Source organism: Nematolebias whitei, chromosome 8, assembly GCF_014905685.2.
Source record: "Nematolebias whitei isolate Nwh7 chromosome 8, NemWhi1, whole genome shotgun sequence".
Taxonomy (NCBI): Eukaryota; Metazoa; Chordata; class Actinopteri; order Cyprinodontiformes; family Rivulidae; genus Nematolebias; species Nematolebias whitei.
Genome location: NC_056505.1, coordinates 36,407,444 through 36,428,922, shown reverse-complemented (window position 1 = coordinate 36,428,922; position 21,479 = coordinate 36,407,444). Strand labels below are relative to the sequence as shown.

Genomic DNA, 21,479 nt, shown 5'->3' with positions numbered 1-21,479 from the left:
ATGTGTGTGTGTGTGTGTGTGTGTATGTATGTATATATATATATATATATATATATATGTATATATATGTATATCTGTATATATGTATTTATATATACAAAGTATATATGTGTATATGTATTTTGTATATATATATATATGTATATATGTATATGTATAATACTTTGTATATAATATATGACTGGTCTAATAATTAATGCACACCTGCTTTGTTATGGCTGGTTTTAATTCTTTGTAAACATGAACTTTATTGTGGCTTCTGTTGTGTTGAGATAGGCTTCCAAAAACTTATCTCATTCGTTAGTTTGATACATCAATGAGTCAATGAGACATGTTCCTGTTTTTAGTTTTCTACATTCGCCTTAGAATCTAGCTGTTTTTTGTTACTTTTATTTTTTAGCCGTCTTATTTGTAAAAAAAAAAAAAAATTAATCTCTATGCCTTTTTATAACTCTCTATTGTTGTTGCTGTTGTCCACTGTTGTCATCATTCTTTGTTGAAATCAGGTCTCTCTTGTAAATGAGTCCTCGAGGCTCAATGGGATTTATCTGTCTAAATAAAGGTTGAATGAATGAAAAAAACTATGTAAATGTGTATTTCTACACCCACTAATCTGCACAAACATTGGCACATTTTCAATATAAAATTAGTTGAAGGCCCAGTTGTTTCTTAACCTAAAGGAAATATAAATCTTCACCAAAATGAATTGTTGTTAAAAATGTACAAAACAAGGCAACAGTTTGCATTAAATAACCACAACCCTACTTTCCTTACTTGGTAGCAGTTCAGTAAGCCCCCCCCCCCCACACACACACACCACCACCACACACACACACACACACTCACTGCTTGGGCTCATGGGGGACAGAGTGAATCCTTTTTGAGCTTATCAAAGGATAATGTTGGATGAGCCTGTTTTAGAGATGTTATTCATGTAGATAAAGACAAATACCACAAGGTCAAATTGTGTGATATCAGATTTTTATTTTTATTTTTTTACTATGAGCACAAATAAAAGACAGAAGTGTCAAGTTTATACAGAACTGAATATTTAAATGCAGTTTCTGCCTTACAAATGCATTATGAATACTCCTTCAATGAGAGGTTTGATGCTATGTTAATACTGTAATTTATCTCATATTATTCCAATTAGCATCAGCAGAAAAGTAGTCAAATCTAAAAACAAGTTTATTTATGCAATGTGCATCTATGTTTATTATGTACCTTGCTGGTTGATAAGTAGACAGACAGACGGATTATTCTTCTATTGCCGTATTTTCCGCTATACACGTCGTTCTGGCATATAAGTCGAAGCCGTTCAAATATGTCGAATAAAGTGGAAAAAAAACATAAATAAGTCGCTTTGCCATATAAGTCGCATCTATTATGCGTCAGCGCTGTTCACCCGGAAATGCGGGTCGGTGTTGTGCCAAAAATTGATGGGCTGCCAAATGGCGGCCACAGGAGCGTGCATGGGAGAACTTTAACAAGAATTTAACAAAATTAACACAAAAACAATTATTTGTTTGCTTGACTTTATAGCAAAGGTGTGTCTCAGTTTAACTTTTCTTTAATAAATGCACTTTAATGGTCAAAGCAGCTTCATTTCCCATAGGCGCTGGTGTTCCTCCTCGCTCCACCACCAGAGCGGGGACAAAGACTCTGGCTGCGAGCTCTGGAGCCTTCATCCCCCCACATCTCGCAGCTTCCTGGGGCCGCGGAACTCACGCTCCGCTGCCCCCTTCCTCCCTGCTCGGGCAGTGGAGGAAGGCTGTCGCTTGTAGCCGGAGCTGTGACGGACGGATGGATGGAGGAGGAAATGCGCCCTGTGGGAGCCAGCCAGACACGAGGGAATGTTCCCCGCATTGGGGGATCCTCCGCCACCGTGTGGCCGTCCCTTCTGCCTGGTTGAATCCCCCGGGCAGACTGCGCTGACCCCACCCTTTTACAAACTTTCTTTTCTGCTGCTCGATTACCGTTTTGGGCTGCATACTTTAGTACTTGCAGTTTGTAATCTGCAAAATAGGATTTTCTGTTTGGGGGCATTTTACGCTTTAAGTTTTTCTCAGTTGTCTCTGTGAACGTGTGTGTGTGTGGGGGGGGGGGGGTAGCGGGGTAGAGGAACAACATATAAAAGCCTAGAGGGCCATCTAGCGGCTGCAACTGGTAATGTTTACTGGTTCATGTCTATGAATGAACATTTCAAAGTCAAAAAATGGGTTATAAATATGGAGGAAAACCATATGTTAGTTTTTTCTGTGTATAAGTCGCAGGACTTGCAAATTTATGCAAGGTGTGACTTATACTCCGGAAAATACAGTATCTATAAATGCAGATTTAAATAGAGCTTTGAAAACTCCTAGAAGTCATACCACATATATTCAAGTTTCTAATCAACTTTATGTGATTTAACTGTGTTTTCTAACCATTAGTATTCTAGAGCAGGATTCTTGGTTCCAGCCTAGGATTATCTGAGCTCATAACATCTTAGCTCGGCTGGTTAATGCCTGTTTTTATTGACATCTAAACATGACCCAAGGTACCTCATCTTTTGTGGTTTTTAAAGGAGCTTTTTGCACCTTCCTCCTTCCTGTGGATTGGAGCACACACCCACATATGCATGCGTACACATGCATGCACATTAATTTTGAATATCTACATGTGGAATAACAAGTAACAAGTGAACTTGGTTGTTTTCCAAGCCCGAATGTAGACATTGATTGCAGCCACAGAAATCTCATACTAACTGTACATTCTTGCTTTAATTATTTTTTGGTAAGAAGACAAAAACACGTGACGTTTGTTAGACTTTATATTTATACTGCGACAAGCATTTGCCCCAATGGAACTGATTCTAAAAACACAGTTCAATTCAACTATATAACCCACGTTTTTCTAATGTTCTGTTTGAGTTAGAGTCAAAGAAATTGTCAGACCTGGCTTTTCTTTTTCTAAGAGTCTTGACAGGGTCAGTGTGGGAAACTTTGAAGATTGCCCTGGGATTTATCTAAATCATGAGGTATGTATCCTCTTAAGCATCGCCGGCATTAGAGTTGAGCCCTATCAATGGTTCCATTAACCTAAATTCTAAACCAGGCTTCACAACATGACCATTTTAACCTCACAGATTTTACCAAGCTCTTGATCCCTCACTATTTAGTTTGACAGGACTGAATAGTCGCTCACATTTATCTGGTTTCCGGCTGTTTCTGGCCCAGTCAAGGAATTATCTGTAATATGACCCCATGTTTATCTTGAGTCCTCATGTGTTCACATGTTTTCTCATTATTTTTCCAACTTTATAACTGTAACAAAAGGTCATCTTGAAATAAAAATGGCGGTAGGAAATGATGAGGCATCCCAATTTGTTGGTTTTTACCTTTTTGAGATAAATAGTAATGATTTCAGGCTAAAGGTGTGGAAACAAGCAGACGAGAGAAAGAAACGAGTGTCTGCCTTCATTAGGACAAAGGGAGTGTGAGCAGGAGTGCGTCTTGACAAGCCAGTAACGCCTCATTGTCCCTGATCTCAAGTTTCATAAATTTCCACGGCTCTCGTTAAAGGACGTGTCGCTGCTGTCACCGGGCGCTAACTCGTTATCTCCTCAATGCCGTAAAACGCTGTAATTAACATTCAACAACTGTAACCGATCCAGCATTGCTCCTCTCTCGCCGATAATTGCCACACTATTGTGCTTTCACATAAGTGGGCCTTTTTGTGTGTGTGTGGTACATATTTTTGTGGTTCATTTGGGTTGTAGATAGAAGTGAGCAAGCTGTTCATCTGAGCTTAGAGGTGATTGGTTTTTCTCAGGTTTTTTTCTTATCAGGCATGAAGTTTAGGTTTTTATACGTATTTTAAGGGGTTCTGCCCTAGAACAAAATAAAGTTTCCCAAGAGATACATTTATTATCGCCAGATGTACTTTTAAGATTGAAAACCATCATGACAAATGCCATGGTGACGTTCATTTTTGTCATTGAGAATATATAATTTTCCACCATTCTTTAGTTTGTCATGTGAAACAATATTCTAGTTCTCCAGCCTCCAGTGGAGGTGGAGTTTTCTCACTCCTCCTTTCTAGCATAAGCATCTACTCCATATAAAAACTACTTCACATTTAGTTTGAGTTTTTTCCTCTTTGGGGATCATATTTTCTGTTAGATGTGTTAGCTCTGTGTTAGAAATAAATGTTTATTATTTTACTCCCAGCCGCTCCTGTCTGACTTTAATGGAGCAGCACCCGTCACAATAAGGCCTCATGAATAATTGGTCTGGATCATCTGATACCCTCCAACTCCACACACCACTGTCATCCACACGGCTCTGCCTTCACCAGCCAAGAGCCAGTGAACTGTGTGCAATTCTGCTCAATTGAATCAGCCAAAGTTGATGCAGCTCTAGAGGTTTAAACCGGTCAGATGTAAGCTGATATGAGTCTACCCTTGAGGCCAAGTGCAGGACCGGAGAAGGGATGTCAAATTAGCAGTGTCACGGGGCCATGTTTAGACGCTGCCATGGTGGTCTGTCACAGATATGCAGTGGTACTTTATCTGCATGCTGCATACCCTGCATTTCATTCTCAGGGGATTAGGGAAAATACCGGGGGTAAGGTTTCCGAGGACCAAGACAGCCCCGGGAGGATAAACAAAACCAAATGGTTTCCTAGTGTTTCTTGTCCTGGTTTCATGTTCGGATCAGAGATGTGCAGGTGTCTGGGGATTCAGGTGTGTATTAACGAAATGGGTTACTAGGTTCATTGTCAAACACACAATAAACTTGTCTATTGTGTCTCAGATTGTTTCTTTTTGAACATGTATGGAAACACTTTATCTATCAGGACATGACATATTTAGCTTATATACCATCACAAACATTCAAAGTAATATCAGTGATTTCTAAATGTCTTTTTTAGAACATTTAGAAATGTTCTAAAAAGACATTTTCATTGTTTTAAATGGGAACCCCCTGCTTGCTGTGTGTGTAAACAGCTGCAATGATTCAATTTTACCTTTCACTTTTCAACTTTTACCAATGTGCATGTGTCACCATCAATTCAATTCATCCATCCATTATCTTCCGCTTATTCTGAAGTCGGTTCGCAGGGGCAGCAGCTTGAGCGGGAGGCCCAGACATCTCTTTCCACAGCCACCTTTTCCAGCTCTTCAGGGAGGATTCCAAGGTGTTCACAGGCCAACCAAGAGACATAGTCTCTCCAGCTTGTCATGGGTCTTCCCTGGGGTCTTCTTCCAGTTGGACATGCCCAAATTACCTCTCTAGGGAGGCGCCCAGGGGACATCCTTACCAGATGCCCGAACCACCTCAACTGGCTCCTCTCAATGTGGAGGAGTACCGGTTCTACTCCGTGTCTCTCCCAGATAACTGAACTTCTCACCCTATCTCTAAGGGAGAGTCCAGCTACCCTGCGGAGAAAACTAATTTCAACTGCCTGTATCCACAATCTCATTCTTTCGGTCACTACCCAGAGCTCGTGACCATAGGTGAGAGTAGGAATGTAGACCGACCGGTAAACAGAGCTTTGTCTTACAACTCAGCTCTCTTCACCACAACGAACTGGTACAGAGTCCACAATACTGCAGATGCTGCACCAATGCATCTGTCTATCTCATGCCCCATTCTTCCCTCACTTGTGAACAAAACCCTGAGATACTTGAACTCCTCCACTTGAGGCAGAACCTCACCCTCGACCTGAAGAGAGCAATCCACCCTATTCTGGTTGAGGACAATGGTCTCTGATTTGGAGGTGCTGATTCTCATCCCAGCTGCTTTACACTCAGCTGCAAACCTCTCCAGTGAGAGCTGAAGATCACGGCACGATGACGCCAAAAGGACCACATCATCTGCAAAGAGCAGAGATGAAATCCTGTGGCCACCGTACTGGAAACCCTCCGTTCGCTGGCTGCACCAAGAAATTCTGTCCATAAAAGTTATGAACAGAATCGTTGACAATGGATAGCCCTGGCGGAGTCCAACTCCCACTCTAAAGGTGTCCGACTTACTGCCTTCAAAGCGAACCAAACTTTCGCACCACTTGTATAGGGGCTGAACAACCCGTAACAACAGGCCTCCAATCCTATATTCACGGAGCACCCCCCACAGTTTACTCCGAGGAACATGGTCAAATGCCTTCTCCAAATCCACAAAACATATGTAGACTGGATGGGCAAACTCCTATGACCCCTCAAGGACCCTAGTGAGGGTAAAGAGTTGATCCAGTGTTCCATGACCAGGATGGAACCCACATTGCTCCTCCTGGATCTGAGGTTCGACCAACGATCGGACTCGCTTCTCCAGTACCCCTGAATAGACCTTACCAGGGAGGCTAAGGAGAGTGATGCCGCTATAATTAGAGCGCACCCTCCAGTCCCCCTTTTTGAATAGGGAAACTACCACCCCAGTCTGTTAATCCAGTGGTACTACCCCCGATGTCCATGCGACGTTGCAAAGGCGTGTCAGCCAAGACAGCCTCACAACATCCAGAGCCTTAAGGAAACCAGGGTGAATCTCATCCACTCCTGGAGCCCTGCCGCCTCTGAGCTTTTTAATTACCTCAGCAACCTCAGCCACGGTTATGGACGGATCTACCCCAATGTCCCCTGACTCAGCTTCCTCCATGGAAGACGTGCTGGTGGGATTGAGAAGGTCCGAAAAGTATTCCTTCCACCTCCCGACGGCATCACTGGTTGAGATCAACAGCACCCCACCTTCACTGAACACAGTGTTAGTAAAGTGCTGCTTTCCCCTCCTCAGCCGCCTGATGGTTTGCCAGAATCTCCTTGGAGCTGACAGAGAGTCTCTGTTCAAGGTCGCACCTAACTCCTCCCATATCTGAGCTTTTGCCTCATAAACAGCCAAGGCTGCACACCACTTGGCCCTCCGGTACTCCTCAGCTGCCTCCAGAGTTCCACTGGCCAACAAGGCCTGATAGGACTCCTTTTTCAGCTTGATAGCCTCCCTAACCTGGAGTGTGCATGACCGAGTTTGTGGGTGGCCACCATGAGAAGCACTGACAACTTTGTGTCCACAGCTCAAGACATCTACCTCAACAAGCGAGGCACGAAACATGGCCCACTCGGACTCCATGTCCCCCACCTCATCTGGGATGCGGTTAAAGCTCTCCTAGAAATGTGGGTTGACGATCTCTCTGATGGGTTCTTCTGTCAGGCATTCCCAACAAACCCTCACTACACATTTGGGTCTACCGGGTCTATCCGGCATCTTCCCCCACCATCTGATCCAACTCACTACCAGGTAGTGATCAGTTGACAGCTCAGATCATCTCTTCACCCAAGTGTCCAAAACAAACGGCCACAAATCAGATGACACGACTATGAAGTCAATCATCGATCTACGACCTAGGGTGTCCTGGTGCCAAGTGCACTTATGGACACCCTTATGTTCAAACATGGTGTTCGTGATGGACAAACTATGACTAGCACAGAAGTCCAACAACAGAACACTGCTCAGGTTCAGATCAGAGAGGCCCTTCCTCCCTATCACGCCCCTCCAGGTCACACTGTCATTACCCACATGGGTATTGAAGTCCCCCATCAAAATAAAGGAGTCCCCAGCTGACGCACCTTCCATCACCCCTGCCAAGGACTCCAAGAAGGCCAGATACTCTGAACTGCAGTTTGGCACATAGGCACAAACAACAGTCAGAGTCCATCCCACCACCCAAAGGCGAAGGGAAGCCACCCTCTCATCTATCGGGGAAAACTCCAACATAAAGGCACCATCGGGGGACTACAAGTAGACCCACATCAGCTTGACGCCTCTCACCATGGGCAACTCCAGAGTAGAATAAGGTCCAGCCCCTCTCAAGGAGATTGGTTCCAGAGCCCCTGCTGTACATCAAGGTGTGCCCAACTATATCTAGTCGTTACCTCTCAACCTCGTTCACGAGCTCAGGCTCCTTCCCTGCCAGAGAGGTTACATTCCATGTCCCAAGAGCCAACTTTGGTAAGCCAGGGTCAGAGCGCCAAGGTCCCCGCCTTCGGCCACTGCCCATAGCATTATGCACCCAACTTTTATGGCCCTTCCTGCAGGTGGTGGGTCCACAGGAAGGCAAACCCATGCTGCTTCTTCAGGCTGAGCCCGACCAGGCCCCATGGGTAGAGACCCGGTCACCAGGTGCTCGCCGACGAGCCCCTCTCCCAGGCCTGGCTCCAGGGTGGGACCCCGGTAAGCCACGTCCAGGCAAGGTACACTGAGTTCCTTGTTTTGTTTTGTCCATAAAAATCTTCTGAATCACTTTTTGTCTGGCCTGTCACCCAGGACCAATTTGCCTTGGGAGACCCTACCAGGGGCAATTGTAATTACCCCCAACAGCATAGCTCCTAGGATCATTCAGGCACACACACACTCTTTCAACTCTCTCAATTAAATGCAATATATTATTTATATAGTGCGGGCAGCACAGTGGCACAACTGGTAGAGCTGCTGCCTCTCAGCGAGTAGGTCCTTGGTTCAAACCCCGGTCCAGGGGCCTTTCTGGGTGGAGTTTGCATGTTCTCTCCGTGCATGCGTGGGTTTTCTCCGGGTGCTCCGGTTTCCTCCCACAGACCAAAAACATGCATCATGCATGTTAGGCTGATTGGTAACTCTAAATTGTCCCTAGGTGTGAGTGAGAGAGTGAATGGTTGTTTGTCTCGTTTGTCTCTATGTGGCCCTGGGATGGACTTGCGACCCATCCAGGGTGTACCCCGCCCCTCGCACAGTGATTGCTGGACATGGGCACCAGCGACCCCCGTGACCCAAAATGGAATAAGCGGATAAAGATAATGGATGGATGGATTTATATAGCGCCAAATCACAACAAAGTTGTCTCAGTGCACTTTACAGAAACATTCACATACATAGAAAAGCCAATTAGTAAAGTTCTCTATCTAAGGAAGCCAGTAGACTCTTTAAATCTTCACTTCATCGCAGTCTCCCATCCTGATTAAGCTCGACGGCAACAGTGGAAAGGAAAAACTCCCTTTTAACAGGAAGAAACCTCCAGCAGAACCAGGCTCAGGACAAGCAGCCATCTGCTTTGACCGGATGGGTTTGAGAGGACAGGAAGGAGAGGCAAACACAGAATGGCTGGTCCAAATGTAGGTGCAGGTATGCCTGAAAGACAAAAACACGTTAGGATAGAAAAAATAATTTAAAATACAAAACAGGCCGAGCAGAGTAAATAAAGACAGTAGCAGAGTGAAGAAATGTGGTCAGTTTGTCCTCCAGCAGTCTAAGCCTATAGCAGCAGCATAACTAAGGGATAGCTCAGGAAATCCAAGCCAACCAACACTAACTATAGGATTTATCAAAAAGGAAAGTCTTAAGCCTAGTCTTAAAACTGGACAATGTGTCAGCCTCACAGACAGAAACTGGAAGTTGGTTCCACAAGAGAGGAGCCTGATAACTGAAAGATCTTCTTCCCATTCTGGTATTGTAAACTCTAGGAACTGCAAGTAAGCCTGCAGTTTGAGAGCAAAGTGCTCTGTTAGGAAAATATGGAACAATAAGATATGTAATATAAGATGGAGCTAGGTTGTTGGGAGCTTTGTAGGTTAGAAGTAAAATTTTAAATTATATTCTGAATTTGACAGGGAGCCAGTGGAGAGAAACTAAAACTGGAGAGATATGATCTCTCCTACTAACAGTTAAGACGCTGGCAGCATCATTTTGGATCAACTGAAGACTTTTTAAAGAAGTTTTTGGACACCCAGATAACAAACCATTGCAATAGTCCAGTCTAGATGTGACAAATGCATGAACCAGTTTTTCTGCATCCTTTTTAGATAAGATGTTTCTAATTTTAACGATATTACGCAGGTGGAAGAAGGCAGTCCGAGTAACGTTTTTAATGTGGGGGATAAAAGACATGTCCTGATCAAAAATAACACCAAGATGTTTAACATTAGAACTGGAGGCCCGATTAATGCCATCCAGAGAAAGTGAAAGACTGAAAAATTTATTTGTAAGGTGCTCTGGTCCAAATACCAAAACCTCTGTCTTGTCTGAGTTAAAAGCAGAAAATTAATGGTCATCCAAGATTTTATGTCTTTAAGACATGATTGTAACTTAAGTAACTGATTGGATTCATTAGGTTTCATGGACAAATATAACTGTGTATCATCAGCATAACAATGAAAATTTATCCCATGCTGTTTAATAACTTTACCTAATAGAATCATATACAAGGTAAAGAGTATTCATCCAAGCACTGAACGCTGAGGAACTCCATGACTAACTTTGGTGTACCGTATTTTCCGCCATACACGTCACACTGCCCTATAAGTCACAGCAGTCCATATTTGTCTAATAAAGTGGAAAAATCCATAAATATGTTGCTTCGCTGTATACGTCTCATCTATTATGCGTCACCGCTGACGCGTTGCGTTTGTTATGCATCACCGCTGACAACTCGGAAATGTGGGCCGAACCCGGAAATGTGAACCGGTGTTGTGCCAAAAACCGATGGGCTGCCAAATGGCAACCGCAGGAGTGTGCACAGGAGGACTTTATCAAGATTTTAAAGAGATTAACGCTTAAAAACAATTATTTGTTTGCTCGAAATTTTATTAAATGTGTGTCTCAATCTAGCGTTTGCTTAATAAACGCACTTTGAGGGTCAAATCAGCTGTACTTCAAAAGCCAATATGTGCAAGTAAACACGTGCACTTGACGAGTCGCTGTGCACATTTAACAAGATAAATGCCTCAATGCAATTATTTGTTTGCTCGAAATTATATTAAATGTGTGTATCAATCTAAATTTTGCTTAATAAATGCAATTTTATGGTCAGATCAGCTGTATTTTAAAAAATAATTTTGCTGCCCCGGTGCTGCAAAGCAGGCACGCACAGCTGGTGCAGCCGCTGCATTTCTTTAAATTTTAACAAGATAAAAACCTAAAAAAAAATTGTTTCCTCAAAATTATAACAAAGGTGTCAGTCTAATATTTGCTTAATAAATGTACTTTAATGGTAAAATTAACTGCATTTGATGGTTCCAAGCAGCGAGCAGAATGCAGGTGGAGAGTCTTTGGCAAGCCGATTGAGTCTTTAATAGCTGATGAAGATTGTTAGTCATCCAGGACATGGTAAATTCAAAAAAGTTTAAGAAAAAAACAATAAAGTATAAAGTATAATAAATAAAGTCCAGTTGTTTTTGTCTTGGAACTTTTTGAATTTGTCATTATAGCCACGTTTACCTATTACATGATACAACAACATGCCATACAGCTATTATTACTCTGCTCCCATCTAGTGGCTTAAAGTGGTACTGCTCAATTTTATTTTATTTTTTCCCAGTCAGAATGAATGAAAACAATCATATCTCAGCCAAAAAAAGGTTTATAAATATGGGAAAAAATCAATAAATATGTCACTTCGGCCTATAAGTTGCAGGGCATGTAAATTATGCAAAAAACTGCTACTTATAGGCCAAAAAGTATGGTATTAAGAAGATTTTTTTATTTACATTTACAAATTGGAATCTATCAGATAAATATGATTTAAACCATTTTAGAGCCATTCCTGTAACTCCAATATCATATTTAAGTCTCTGTAGTAAAATATTGTGATCAACTCAATCAAATGCAGCACTGAGGTCTAACAGGACCTGGGTAGACACCTGTCCATTTTCAGAGGCCATGAGAATATCATTAGTAACTTTCACCGGTGCATATTCAGTGCTATGATGTGCTCGACTGAAACCCTGCCCATCAGATGTTAGAAACATAAACCAGTGTGTTTATTTCACAGAACCAATATAAAGTTTAGCTCTGGCTGTGGCTTAACCCTATGTACAAATAACTCTCTCTTTTAGAAACTCACAGCACATTTTGTGGTTTTATGTGTTTGCACATTAGGTGCACAAGTTGTGGTTTTTCTCACATTTTCACAACGGATCACCACCAACGACATTGTTGTCACTGCAACGTGCAAACTCTCACTGTCTCATCTCCTTCCTTCCTGTTTGGTATAAAGAGGCTGACACTTTATAAAAATTAAAACTCAGCTACTCTCCAGATAGACAACATCAAGACAGTGAGACTATTGACACACCAGACACACAACATTTTAATCCCACATTTTATTGCTATTCATGTGTAGTTAGAATGATAATGTGCTCATTTCTTCTGCTCAATACAAACCAGCCCAAACCTCAGGCTGTGAAAATATATGGTGTTTTTAAAGTTTTTTTGGACATAATATCCTTCTCCTGATAAAATAATGTCAGCTGATATGTGGTGAAGAAGACACAAAGCCACACTATCGTGTAAACGCCTAAATGTTGTGTCTCGTTATTTTTCATCCTCACATTGGTTTTTATTTGATCTCTAACTTCAGCAAGACTATTTGAGGATCCCATGTTGTATTGACTGGACATACTTTGATAAAAAATGTATCTGTATGATAAATTGTATACTATAGGTACAAATGCTGCAGTGGTACTGGAGCAAACGTTTCCTTTTACTGGGGCACCATGAACAAAAGGGATTTTATTCTCCTCTGGGGTTTCCAGAAGGTATGATAGAAACCTTAATGAGTAAAAGTGCCTGTTTTTATTAGATTATTAATGATAGATCTAATTTTGATTCAGGCAAATGCAAGGGACACTATCAGCCATTGACTAAGCTGTGTCTTATGACTTACTTGACATATTTTGCTCAACAGTCTTGTGCTTTTGCTCAGCAGTTTTGGTTCAGAGACTTGGCCAAGTGCAGAAACAGGGTTATTTTAGAAGCGTCTGCACTCCCTGTTCGATCCATGAACTCTGTACCACTTCTTCATTCTTCCCTTTAACTCTTCGTGGAACTATATTAGGAACTTCCAGAGAGCATCAACCAAATCTGCCACTTTTTTTACAAGCTACTCAGTCTCTGTAATTTGTAGTGGCAGACATAATTTCTTGGAAACATGTTTGGCACAGCCCTTTTCTTATAGTTTGCATGTTTATCATATGGAAACGTTGAACTGTTTAATTTTCCTGTTTTACTAGCTTGGTCCTAAATCTTGGACGATAAAACAGGAAATGCATGCACTGCTGTGAAAATGAAACGTATAAATATCCCAGAATACTTTACTTTATTTTTACACCCTGTCAGAGGAAGCGGTTACTTTTATAACATCATTATGCTGGAGATAACAATTCACAGCTTACGTGAAGACGTTCAGTAAAAGTGGGACACTTTTTGTTTGATTTTATCAGGACCATATTTTGGGGACTCCAGCTCGCTTCAGAAACTCTTCAAGCAAAAGTATAACTGTGCAGGGTGTTAATATGTGGTGGTGTGTGTGTCCTGCGAACTCTCTGGTGACTGTAAATAGTGAAAATCTTTATTAAAAACTTTCTTTTTACAAAGTGATGAGAAATGAATTAAGCTGCGTGTTGGCTTGTAGAATCGTAACATGAACCATACTGACGGAGCTCTAGCAGGACTGATCTCTGCTGTCTGCCCTTCGTCACTTTGCATCTTTACATGATTTCTTCGTAAGTTACAACATATAGATGGTATTTATTTCATGACGCACTACAACTTTAGGCATTTTTTCATCTTTGTTGAACACAGTGTGCAGTATTACTAACAACGAGATGCAGAGTATTGTGCAGAAATTTAGTGCAACCAGTAGAGAAATGAAATTTTACACTTAGGTTCTCATTGCATGGTTATTTTTTTAAATTGTTTAAATTGTTTCCATGCTCTAACGTTAATCCGTGAAGCCCTACAGATTTGTTCCATTATAAACAATTGGAGATTGACTGTTTGAAACTTTTCTCCCTCCCTCTGACCCAACTGTTCACTGAACATACGGAGCAGTCCTTCATCAGCCATGTTTAAACTGCAGACAGGATTAACTCTGCTAAAGGCTTCGTGCACAGGCGCAGTCCACCTTTGGTCTGCTTGCAGTTTCCAGGCCGTAGATTGACGAGCAGCTCTGTTAAGATTTCCTCTCTCGCTTGTTCTCCATCTCTCTGGGCACCCTTTGCCTCCGCCTCCTCCCTCGTTCTCATTTTGCCTGAATTAATTGAGTTCTCATTTTAGTCCGAAAACTCACAGGAGGGCTGTGTGAGCAAAAAAGGGGAGTGATAGAGAAAATAAGGGAGAGACAGAGAAAGATCAGTAGCAGAAGCCTTGAGGGCATAGCTTCCCAGAGGTAGACAGTCGAACCAGAAACCCCCCCACCCCCACCCAACCTCCATTCCTTGGGGATGCAGAGGCCCCTCCACAAGTCTTATATCTTTATCCTCTCAACAGTCATCTCTCAGCACTTTAGGGAAAAGGCCCACAGGCTGATAATCGGGGTCAGGCAGATGTACTTCTTCAATCCCCCAGTCTCAAGGGAGGCTTTCACCTAATTTGAGTTCTTTGTATCTAGAAAGCTAAGAAGTGAACAAATTGTAAAAGTGTTAAAATAGAACAACTTCCAGAGAATTGTTTCAGAAAAGACAAGTTAAGAACATGATGTAAATTACTTACAGCACGGTTTCTTGGGTTGCCAGATATGAAACAAACGCTTAGCAAGAAAACACTTTCTCAAAGTAGATTTTTGAAAGCGCTCTTTGTCTGACACAGCAAGAACATAACGTGGAGCTTCACAAAATAAATGACCACTGAATTACTAAACATAACCCAAAGTCTGTTTGTGTTGTTGTTAGGGAACTGACCAAAGGCAGCATGTGATTCAGTGTTTTACCTCAATCATTCCAGGTACTACAGGCTGACATAGCACACAAAGTGTGTATCCGTGGACCTCACCTTGGCTTGAACCCTTTTAATTATGAACCGTTACAACTTCTTCCTGTGCAATATTTATGCACAGTGAGACAACTCCATCAGATGTCTTAGATTGCAGTAAGTTGAGATAAACACTTGGCGAGTTGTTACAACCAATCGCCCGCCTCTGTTCCTCAATGTCACTGCCTTAGCACTCAATAATTCAAAGCTTGGCAGTAATGAGCTCCCCGTAGGCCTCGTCCCCAAGGATCCTCCCCATTGAGCCTCTACTGGAATGTAGTTATATCTCATGTCAACTTTCAAATCAATTACATTTCTATCTGATGGCTAAGTAATTGCGCCTGATTGAGTTTTTGGCATGCCATTTAAGTGTGTGCTTCGTAAACTCAAGCCAGTCAAAACAGGAAGCTTCATCAAATGAAACTGTATTTCATCCTGATTGAGGCTGCTTGCATAATAAGCACAACCATAATTATGATAATAACAATAGCAATCTGTATTTTCAGCTTTGTTGTTTTTTTCCGCTTGCTCCCCAGATGAAATTTGTCCACCCAAGGACAATGAATAGCATTTAGTTTACTCAAGATGCAGGGGCTGATTGGATTGTTTTTAACTTGTGCAATTTAGCAGATTAAATGCAAACCATAATATAAGTCTTGGACTTTTATTATGGTTTGTGCAACAGACTTTTTCTTGCCTTACCACACAATGTTACAGAAACCTAGATTTTTGTACACATTTTGTACTACTTATGATGACAGCAGCTCAGCTGACAGCTAAGGTCAATGTAGTATTTTGTTTTTATGTGGTTTTTTTTATTTGCCAAGTCTCAAGAGGTCAAGTTTCATTTACACTGATGGGATGTATTGATAGATGGACGAATAAAGCAATGGACCATCAACAGACAAATTATAAAGGATGCTAAGGTGGGTGTATAGAAAGATAAATGTGCACTGGATTGTACGAGCAAATAGATAGACATGGGGATAGATGAATGACTAGACAAGTATTTACAAGAATGGATAAACAATTGGATACATGGGTAGAAAGATGGATCAACACAAGGCATGCCTAGGTATTCCTACATGTAGACCGGGATTGATATAGATGAGAGGGAGGATGCTGTGGTTAGGTGCATCAGCAACTAAATAGTGATGAATTGTGGCTGCTTTCAGCAGCACTAAGTATAACAGACATCGTAAAGCAGCCTGGCTCATCCATAATCAGAAGACACAAACGATTGTCTTCATGCCAGAACAGACATTCTCTGGAAATATAGCACTGGGAGTATCTGCCAACCTGTCTCTCTGTCTCCACTTCATCATCTTTTTTTTTACATCCCCATGCTGTCTGTGTTTTTACCCTTTAACTCCCTTCACCTGTTTTATTCTCTCATTTCTCTTTTTAAGGCCCTGCATGTCCCCGTCTGTCTCTCACTCCCTCTGACAGTCTTTTGTTCAACAGCTTTCTTTTTTTTTTTACAGTGTTGGAGCCACTGGGTGCACATCTACAATCTTGCCTTTCATTTCATGGCTTCTGGAAATGGATGTTTTACTGCCTTCATTAAGGCATGCAGCAGTCAGCGCTGTGTTTTCCCTCTGAAGTTTAGCTCCATGAACCTCGCCATTAGAGGACATTATGGCCTCAGATTTCAGGTCACAGTGGAACACTGTATAATTTGATTAGTGTTATTAATCAAGTGGAATACCGCTTTCTGCTCCCGTCTCTTTTCTCTCCACCCCCTTTCTGCCATTTTCTTTCTGCTTTCAAACGTGTCTTGCTTCTTCCTCTTATCCACGTACTGCTCCATTGTCTGCACCACAACATGTAGCCAGTCAAACTAACAAAAGGCCTTGCACCTTTCTTTTAAAAGACAATGATTTACCACTTGTTTTGTCCTCTCCCCTTCCTCCACAGCCCACCACTATAACCCCCTCTGAGCGATGCCCCCTCTCTTTACCAAAGACATAAATCAATTGAGATGAAAGTTTCATAATTGTGCTTGCTGGGAGGGATTTGAGCAAAATTGCACTATGAATTTTTTAAAGGGAATTTTTACTAGCTGTTCAGCGAGACTTGGGCGGCGAAGGAAGGTGAGGCCATGAGGATTTATGGGCTTGGATTCTTCATTACTGAAGTAATTTTCCTGCAAATGATAGTGCAGCACCCTGGGGGGGGGGGGGGGGGTGCGCTGCCCGCCTGGGAGAGTACAAACCTGCTAAATCTCTAGTGGAGAGAAGGGAGCTCAGAGCACTAATATCATCTGTAAGAGACTGAAGCTTCATTTGTTCACATCTAAACCTCAGACAGTCTGTTTGTGATTCAGAGTAATTGATTGCTCAGGAGTATGAGCCAGTTTCATTACAAAGGTTGGTTGGTTTAAATTGCTGTAGGAAAATGATTTTTTGTCTTTGATGATGCAAGAAAATATGAATACTTTTGACAGACATTTTTAATATTTTAATCACAATTAAACCAAACACTACAGATGTGTTCTAATGCTCTTTTGTGTTTGTTGTTTACTGTTTCTCTCCTGTTATCTCTTGTAGAACCTATGTGTACCTAATGGTGGTTTAGTCTTGCTTTTACTAAGCTGCCAATTTATTTCTTCATAAACAAACAATATGGCTCTCCTTGTCTTTTTCCCTTTGGTCTTTTATCCCTCCTCATTTACTTTCCTCAGTCTAATATGGCTGACGTTCTGTCTCCATTTCTTTAGGTGCTGCCAGCAGCAGTGGCCCTCCTCAAGGTTAGTGCGTCCATGATGCCAGGTCTCATTCTGTATACTGCCTGCTGTCCAGTCAATTTTACAGCTCAGTAGCTTGAGAAGCAGAGGGGCTAAATCTGCTGCAAGGAGGAGAAAAACGAGAAGTGGGATAGGAGGAAGAGAAAAACAAAATTATTGTGCACCCTGTCAGCGGCTGAAGTGGGTCTCATTCCAGCAACACTAACAACTCAAGACAATTAGTCACTTCTCACTAGGTTAGACCTGGGACTTTCTTGAGATCCAGAAAGGACTAGAATATAAAGAACCCTCTGACCTATCAGAGCACAGCAGCTATTAGAGCAACGATGGAGCAAAAACGTAACAATAAAATAATTTTATTAAAATAAGTCAACTTTAATAAGTCAGCAAAGTATTAACTTTGAATAGTACCCTAAAGGAAAAATAGAAAAATAAAAATGAGTTTCAGCACAGCTTGCATGTAGTGTTGTGTTCAAGACCACCTAACCTGAGACCAAGTCAAGACCAGAGCGTACCGAGACAAGACCAAGACTTTTAGGGTCCGAGACCAAGTCGAGGCCAAGACCTCAAATAAAATAAATAAAATGTACAATTTTATTATAATTTTTTTTAAATAAAATTTACATACTGTAACTTAGTTTGTTTTTGAATGAATATATCAGTTTTATAAATTTTCCAAGCTACATAACAAAGAAATCAGACATTCTGTGGCCTAACTTCTTATGATTCAAGAATAAAATTACACAACTGTTTAAATGGAAGCAGTTTCATCACATGACAAACCTTAAAAAAACTGAAGTGGCAAAACACTCTTCATAAGTCCGAGCTCAAGACCAAGGATAACCATATAGTTGCATTAGTTACAAGTATATTCTTTTTTATTTAAATTGGTACATTTTTATAACTGATGATATGGCAGACATATTCTCCTGCGCCCAGACAATCACTTCTCATTTTCTTGGAGTGACCGTAGTTGCCAGATAGTCGAGGTTTTCCAGCCCAAAAATCTCTTAAAAACCACCACATCACACAAAAATCTGCCCAATCAATATATTGTTACAATATATTTACTGTTTGAACATGAACGCACATCAGTACAAGCCAAGGTCATTTAACATGTGGCAAAATGCAACAGTCCAACAAAAATCTTCCCAGAGTTCCCAGCAAAATCAGAATGAAAACCGCTCAATTGGCAGTAAACCTCCCAATCTGGCCACAATGGGAGTGACGCTTGCGAGTGAAAGGGGGTGGGCGTGACAGCAGTAACAACAAATGTATTTAGCAATGAGTCACGTTATAGCTTGGATTTGAATCAGTACGTTTTGCATCCAATAAAAACAACGATGTTAAGAAATAGACTGGACAATATTCCGGCACTTCAGTGATATTTCTACACTTGTGGTCTTGACTGGTCTTCAAAATAAAATCCCGAGTCCTCAACGTTCAAGACCAAGACGAGACAGAGACCAAATGCGGTCGAGTCCAAGACAAGACCGACACCATCAAAAAGTGGTCTTGAGACCAACACCGGTCTCGAGTACTACAACACAGCTAGAAGGTCTTCATAATAGACGACAATAAGAATAAGAGCTCACGAGCCCAGCTCTATAAAACACGACAACCTCGTCTTGTTCTGACGTAGCTTTTGGCAGAGGAGCATTCAGTTGCTGCGTTTGGAGGTTTTGCATTTGAAATGACATAAAGGCCATTAAAGAAAAGGATTCTCAAGTGAAAATATCCTTATAATATTCTATAATAGAATAAATATTCTTAATAATGTTCTTATTCCAAAATGAGTCAAAGACTTTTTATTGGACATTCTGAAAGTTTAATGTTTGCAATTAGAACTTCTTGTTCAGTATTTATACATGAATGTGTGCGTTTTCAGATTAAACAAATCTTGTTGCACAAATGTATATTCGAAGAAACTGGGTGTCATTTGGGCGTCCAAACAGCTGCCTGCACTTTCATCCAGTCACGATAGATCAGCAAAAATCAGCGTTTTCTGCTGTAAAGGAAAGATTTTAGTCATGAATCATATTTTATGCCACAAGTTCCAGCTGGTTTATTTATTTATTTACTTAGTTAGTTATTTAGTCAGTTAGGTTAGTTAGATTGTTAGTTAGGTTGTTAATTTGTTTATTACCAGGAACTGGTAACTTGATTTGCATTCCTAAACATTTATTTTCTGATGCATTTGCTTCAGTCTGTTAAAAAAAATTAAAAAGCAAATACAAAATTAAAGTTAAAGTTCTGCTTGAGCAGTTAATTTTCTTAGTGTTTTATGTGATGCACGGAGGTATAAATAAGAGTATAAAATATGATGCTCTGCTCAATAGTTATATTTTATAAAAGTCTGCACAAAATACCGCACCCTTTTCTAAAACTGTAGCTGTAGATATTTACTGCAGCAACAGAAAATATTTCTTTAGTGCAAATTAGTGTCTTGCGTGGAAGGTTTTTGTGTTTAAAATAAACAAAGCAACGTCACCAGCCTTTCACGCTCCACCTAAAATTGTTTGTGCCAAAGATGAGCTCCGTTGTTTCAGCCACTGCATGCTCCCGAACAAAAGTGAAGCATGACTAAGATGGGTGGTGCGTGGAGGATCAGGGAGAAAAGTTTGTCCTGGGTCATCTGCAGAGACTCAGCGTGACCAATTGGGGTGAAGGGGATGAATAAGACCATTCATTGAGCCTAATGAAAGAGCTCCTGCTGGGGCTTGAATGAGGGTGGGCCCATCTGCACCACATAGGCGTGCACAAACCAGTGACCTCGAAAATTACCCAGGAAGCACTTCAGGACAGTTGTCCCAGCAACAGGATGAGGTTTGCATGGTAACCAGCCGTTTCAATCAGTGCCTGGCAGCATCTCACACCGAGCAAATTTCTATTTCTGCATTGAAAGAAGTCCGTGTGAAATCAGCTTCACGGGACATGGCCCTTTTTCTTGAGGGGGGGGGGGGGGGTGCCAAGGATTGTCCTGTGTGAAAACATCCAGCAGCTCTCACCGAGGTGAAAGATGCTGCCCTCTGGATTTCTCCACTTGAGAAAATATGTGATATTTATAAGAAGTTTAAAAGTGTTCTTGAACGTACGATTAACTCTTTAGTCGTTTTTGAAATACGTCTGATAACACATCTGCAGATGAGATTACCTCAGAATCTTGAAGACTGGACATAATGTCTACAAGCATCTCTGAGGATTTGGTTCGTTGGATTTTATCTATGATATTTGATTTAATATATTCATCCTTGATGAGCCAGAGCCACGCAGGTCATTGAAGCTCCGCTGCTGCCTCCGTTTCCTCATAGAACTTTTGACAGCATGAAATGACAATCTGCCCCTGCACGCATCTCCCACGTCAAAAAGTAATGAGATTGTGCTGCTGGAAATATCACTACAAAGCGTCAGGCTCGCGCTCGGATCTGACTGCACCTTCAAACAGCACTGCCTGCCAGCTCGCCCGCTTCGTCTGCCTGCTGTAAAAGAAACGAACAAAAACAATCAGAATCAGACGAAGGAACGGCAAGGGAAGCTCCCCACCCTGACACAAACGAACACGCCAGGGCCTTTCATCCTGAGAGTGATTAGCTATCCGAAACATTTTAAAACCCCTCTTTGAGCGTGTTCGTCAAACGAAAGCGTTCCATTGAGGAGTGCTGGTGAGATGTTTCTTGCTGGGAAGAGCCAGTGATCTAGTCTCTAATTGTGGCACGGCTGACAAGGATGGTGTGTCTGGGAGCTTTTCAAGCGGGGCTTTTTGCTACACTCTTGTTCCCTTCCTGTCAGATCCACCACCAAAGACACCAGGAAACAAAAGGGCCCCTCAGATTCTGTTCTCACATCCATCTGCCTGGTGCTTTGTGCTTAAAAACAAGCCCAATTTAACACACCGATTGTCCCAGTGCTGGCCTAATGTGACCAGAACTAGTTATTACAATGTTTGGTTTTAAATATTCAAAAATTATATAAATATATGTGTG

The 21,479-nt window shown here is 41.6% G+C and overlaps 1 protein-coding gene across 1 annotated transcript in view; it reads left to right on the top strand.

Moving 5' to 3' along the window:
- Positions 1–21,479, top strand: part of fbrsl1 (fibrosin-like 1) — a 408,497-nt gene that overhangs the window by 250,500 nt on the left and 136,518 nt on the right. The window contains exon 4 of the mRNA XM_037681247.1: positions 17,470–17,499. Coding sequence (XP_037537175.1) covers positions 17,470–17,499 — 30 coding nt within the window. The remainder of the gene's footprint in view (positions 1–17,469; positions 17,500–21,479) is intronic.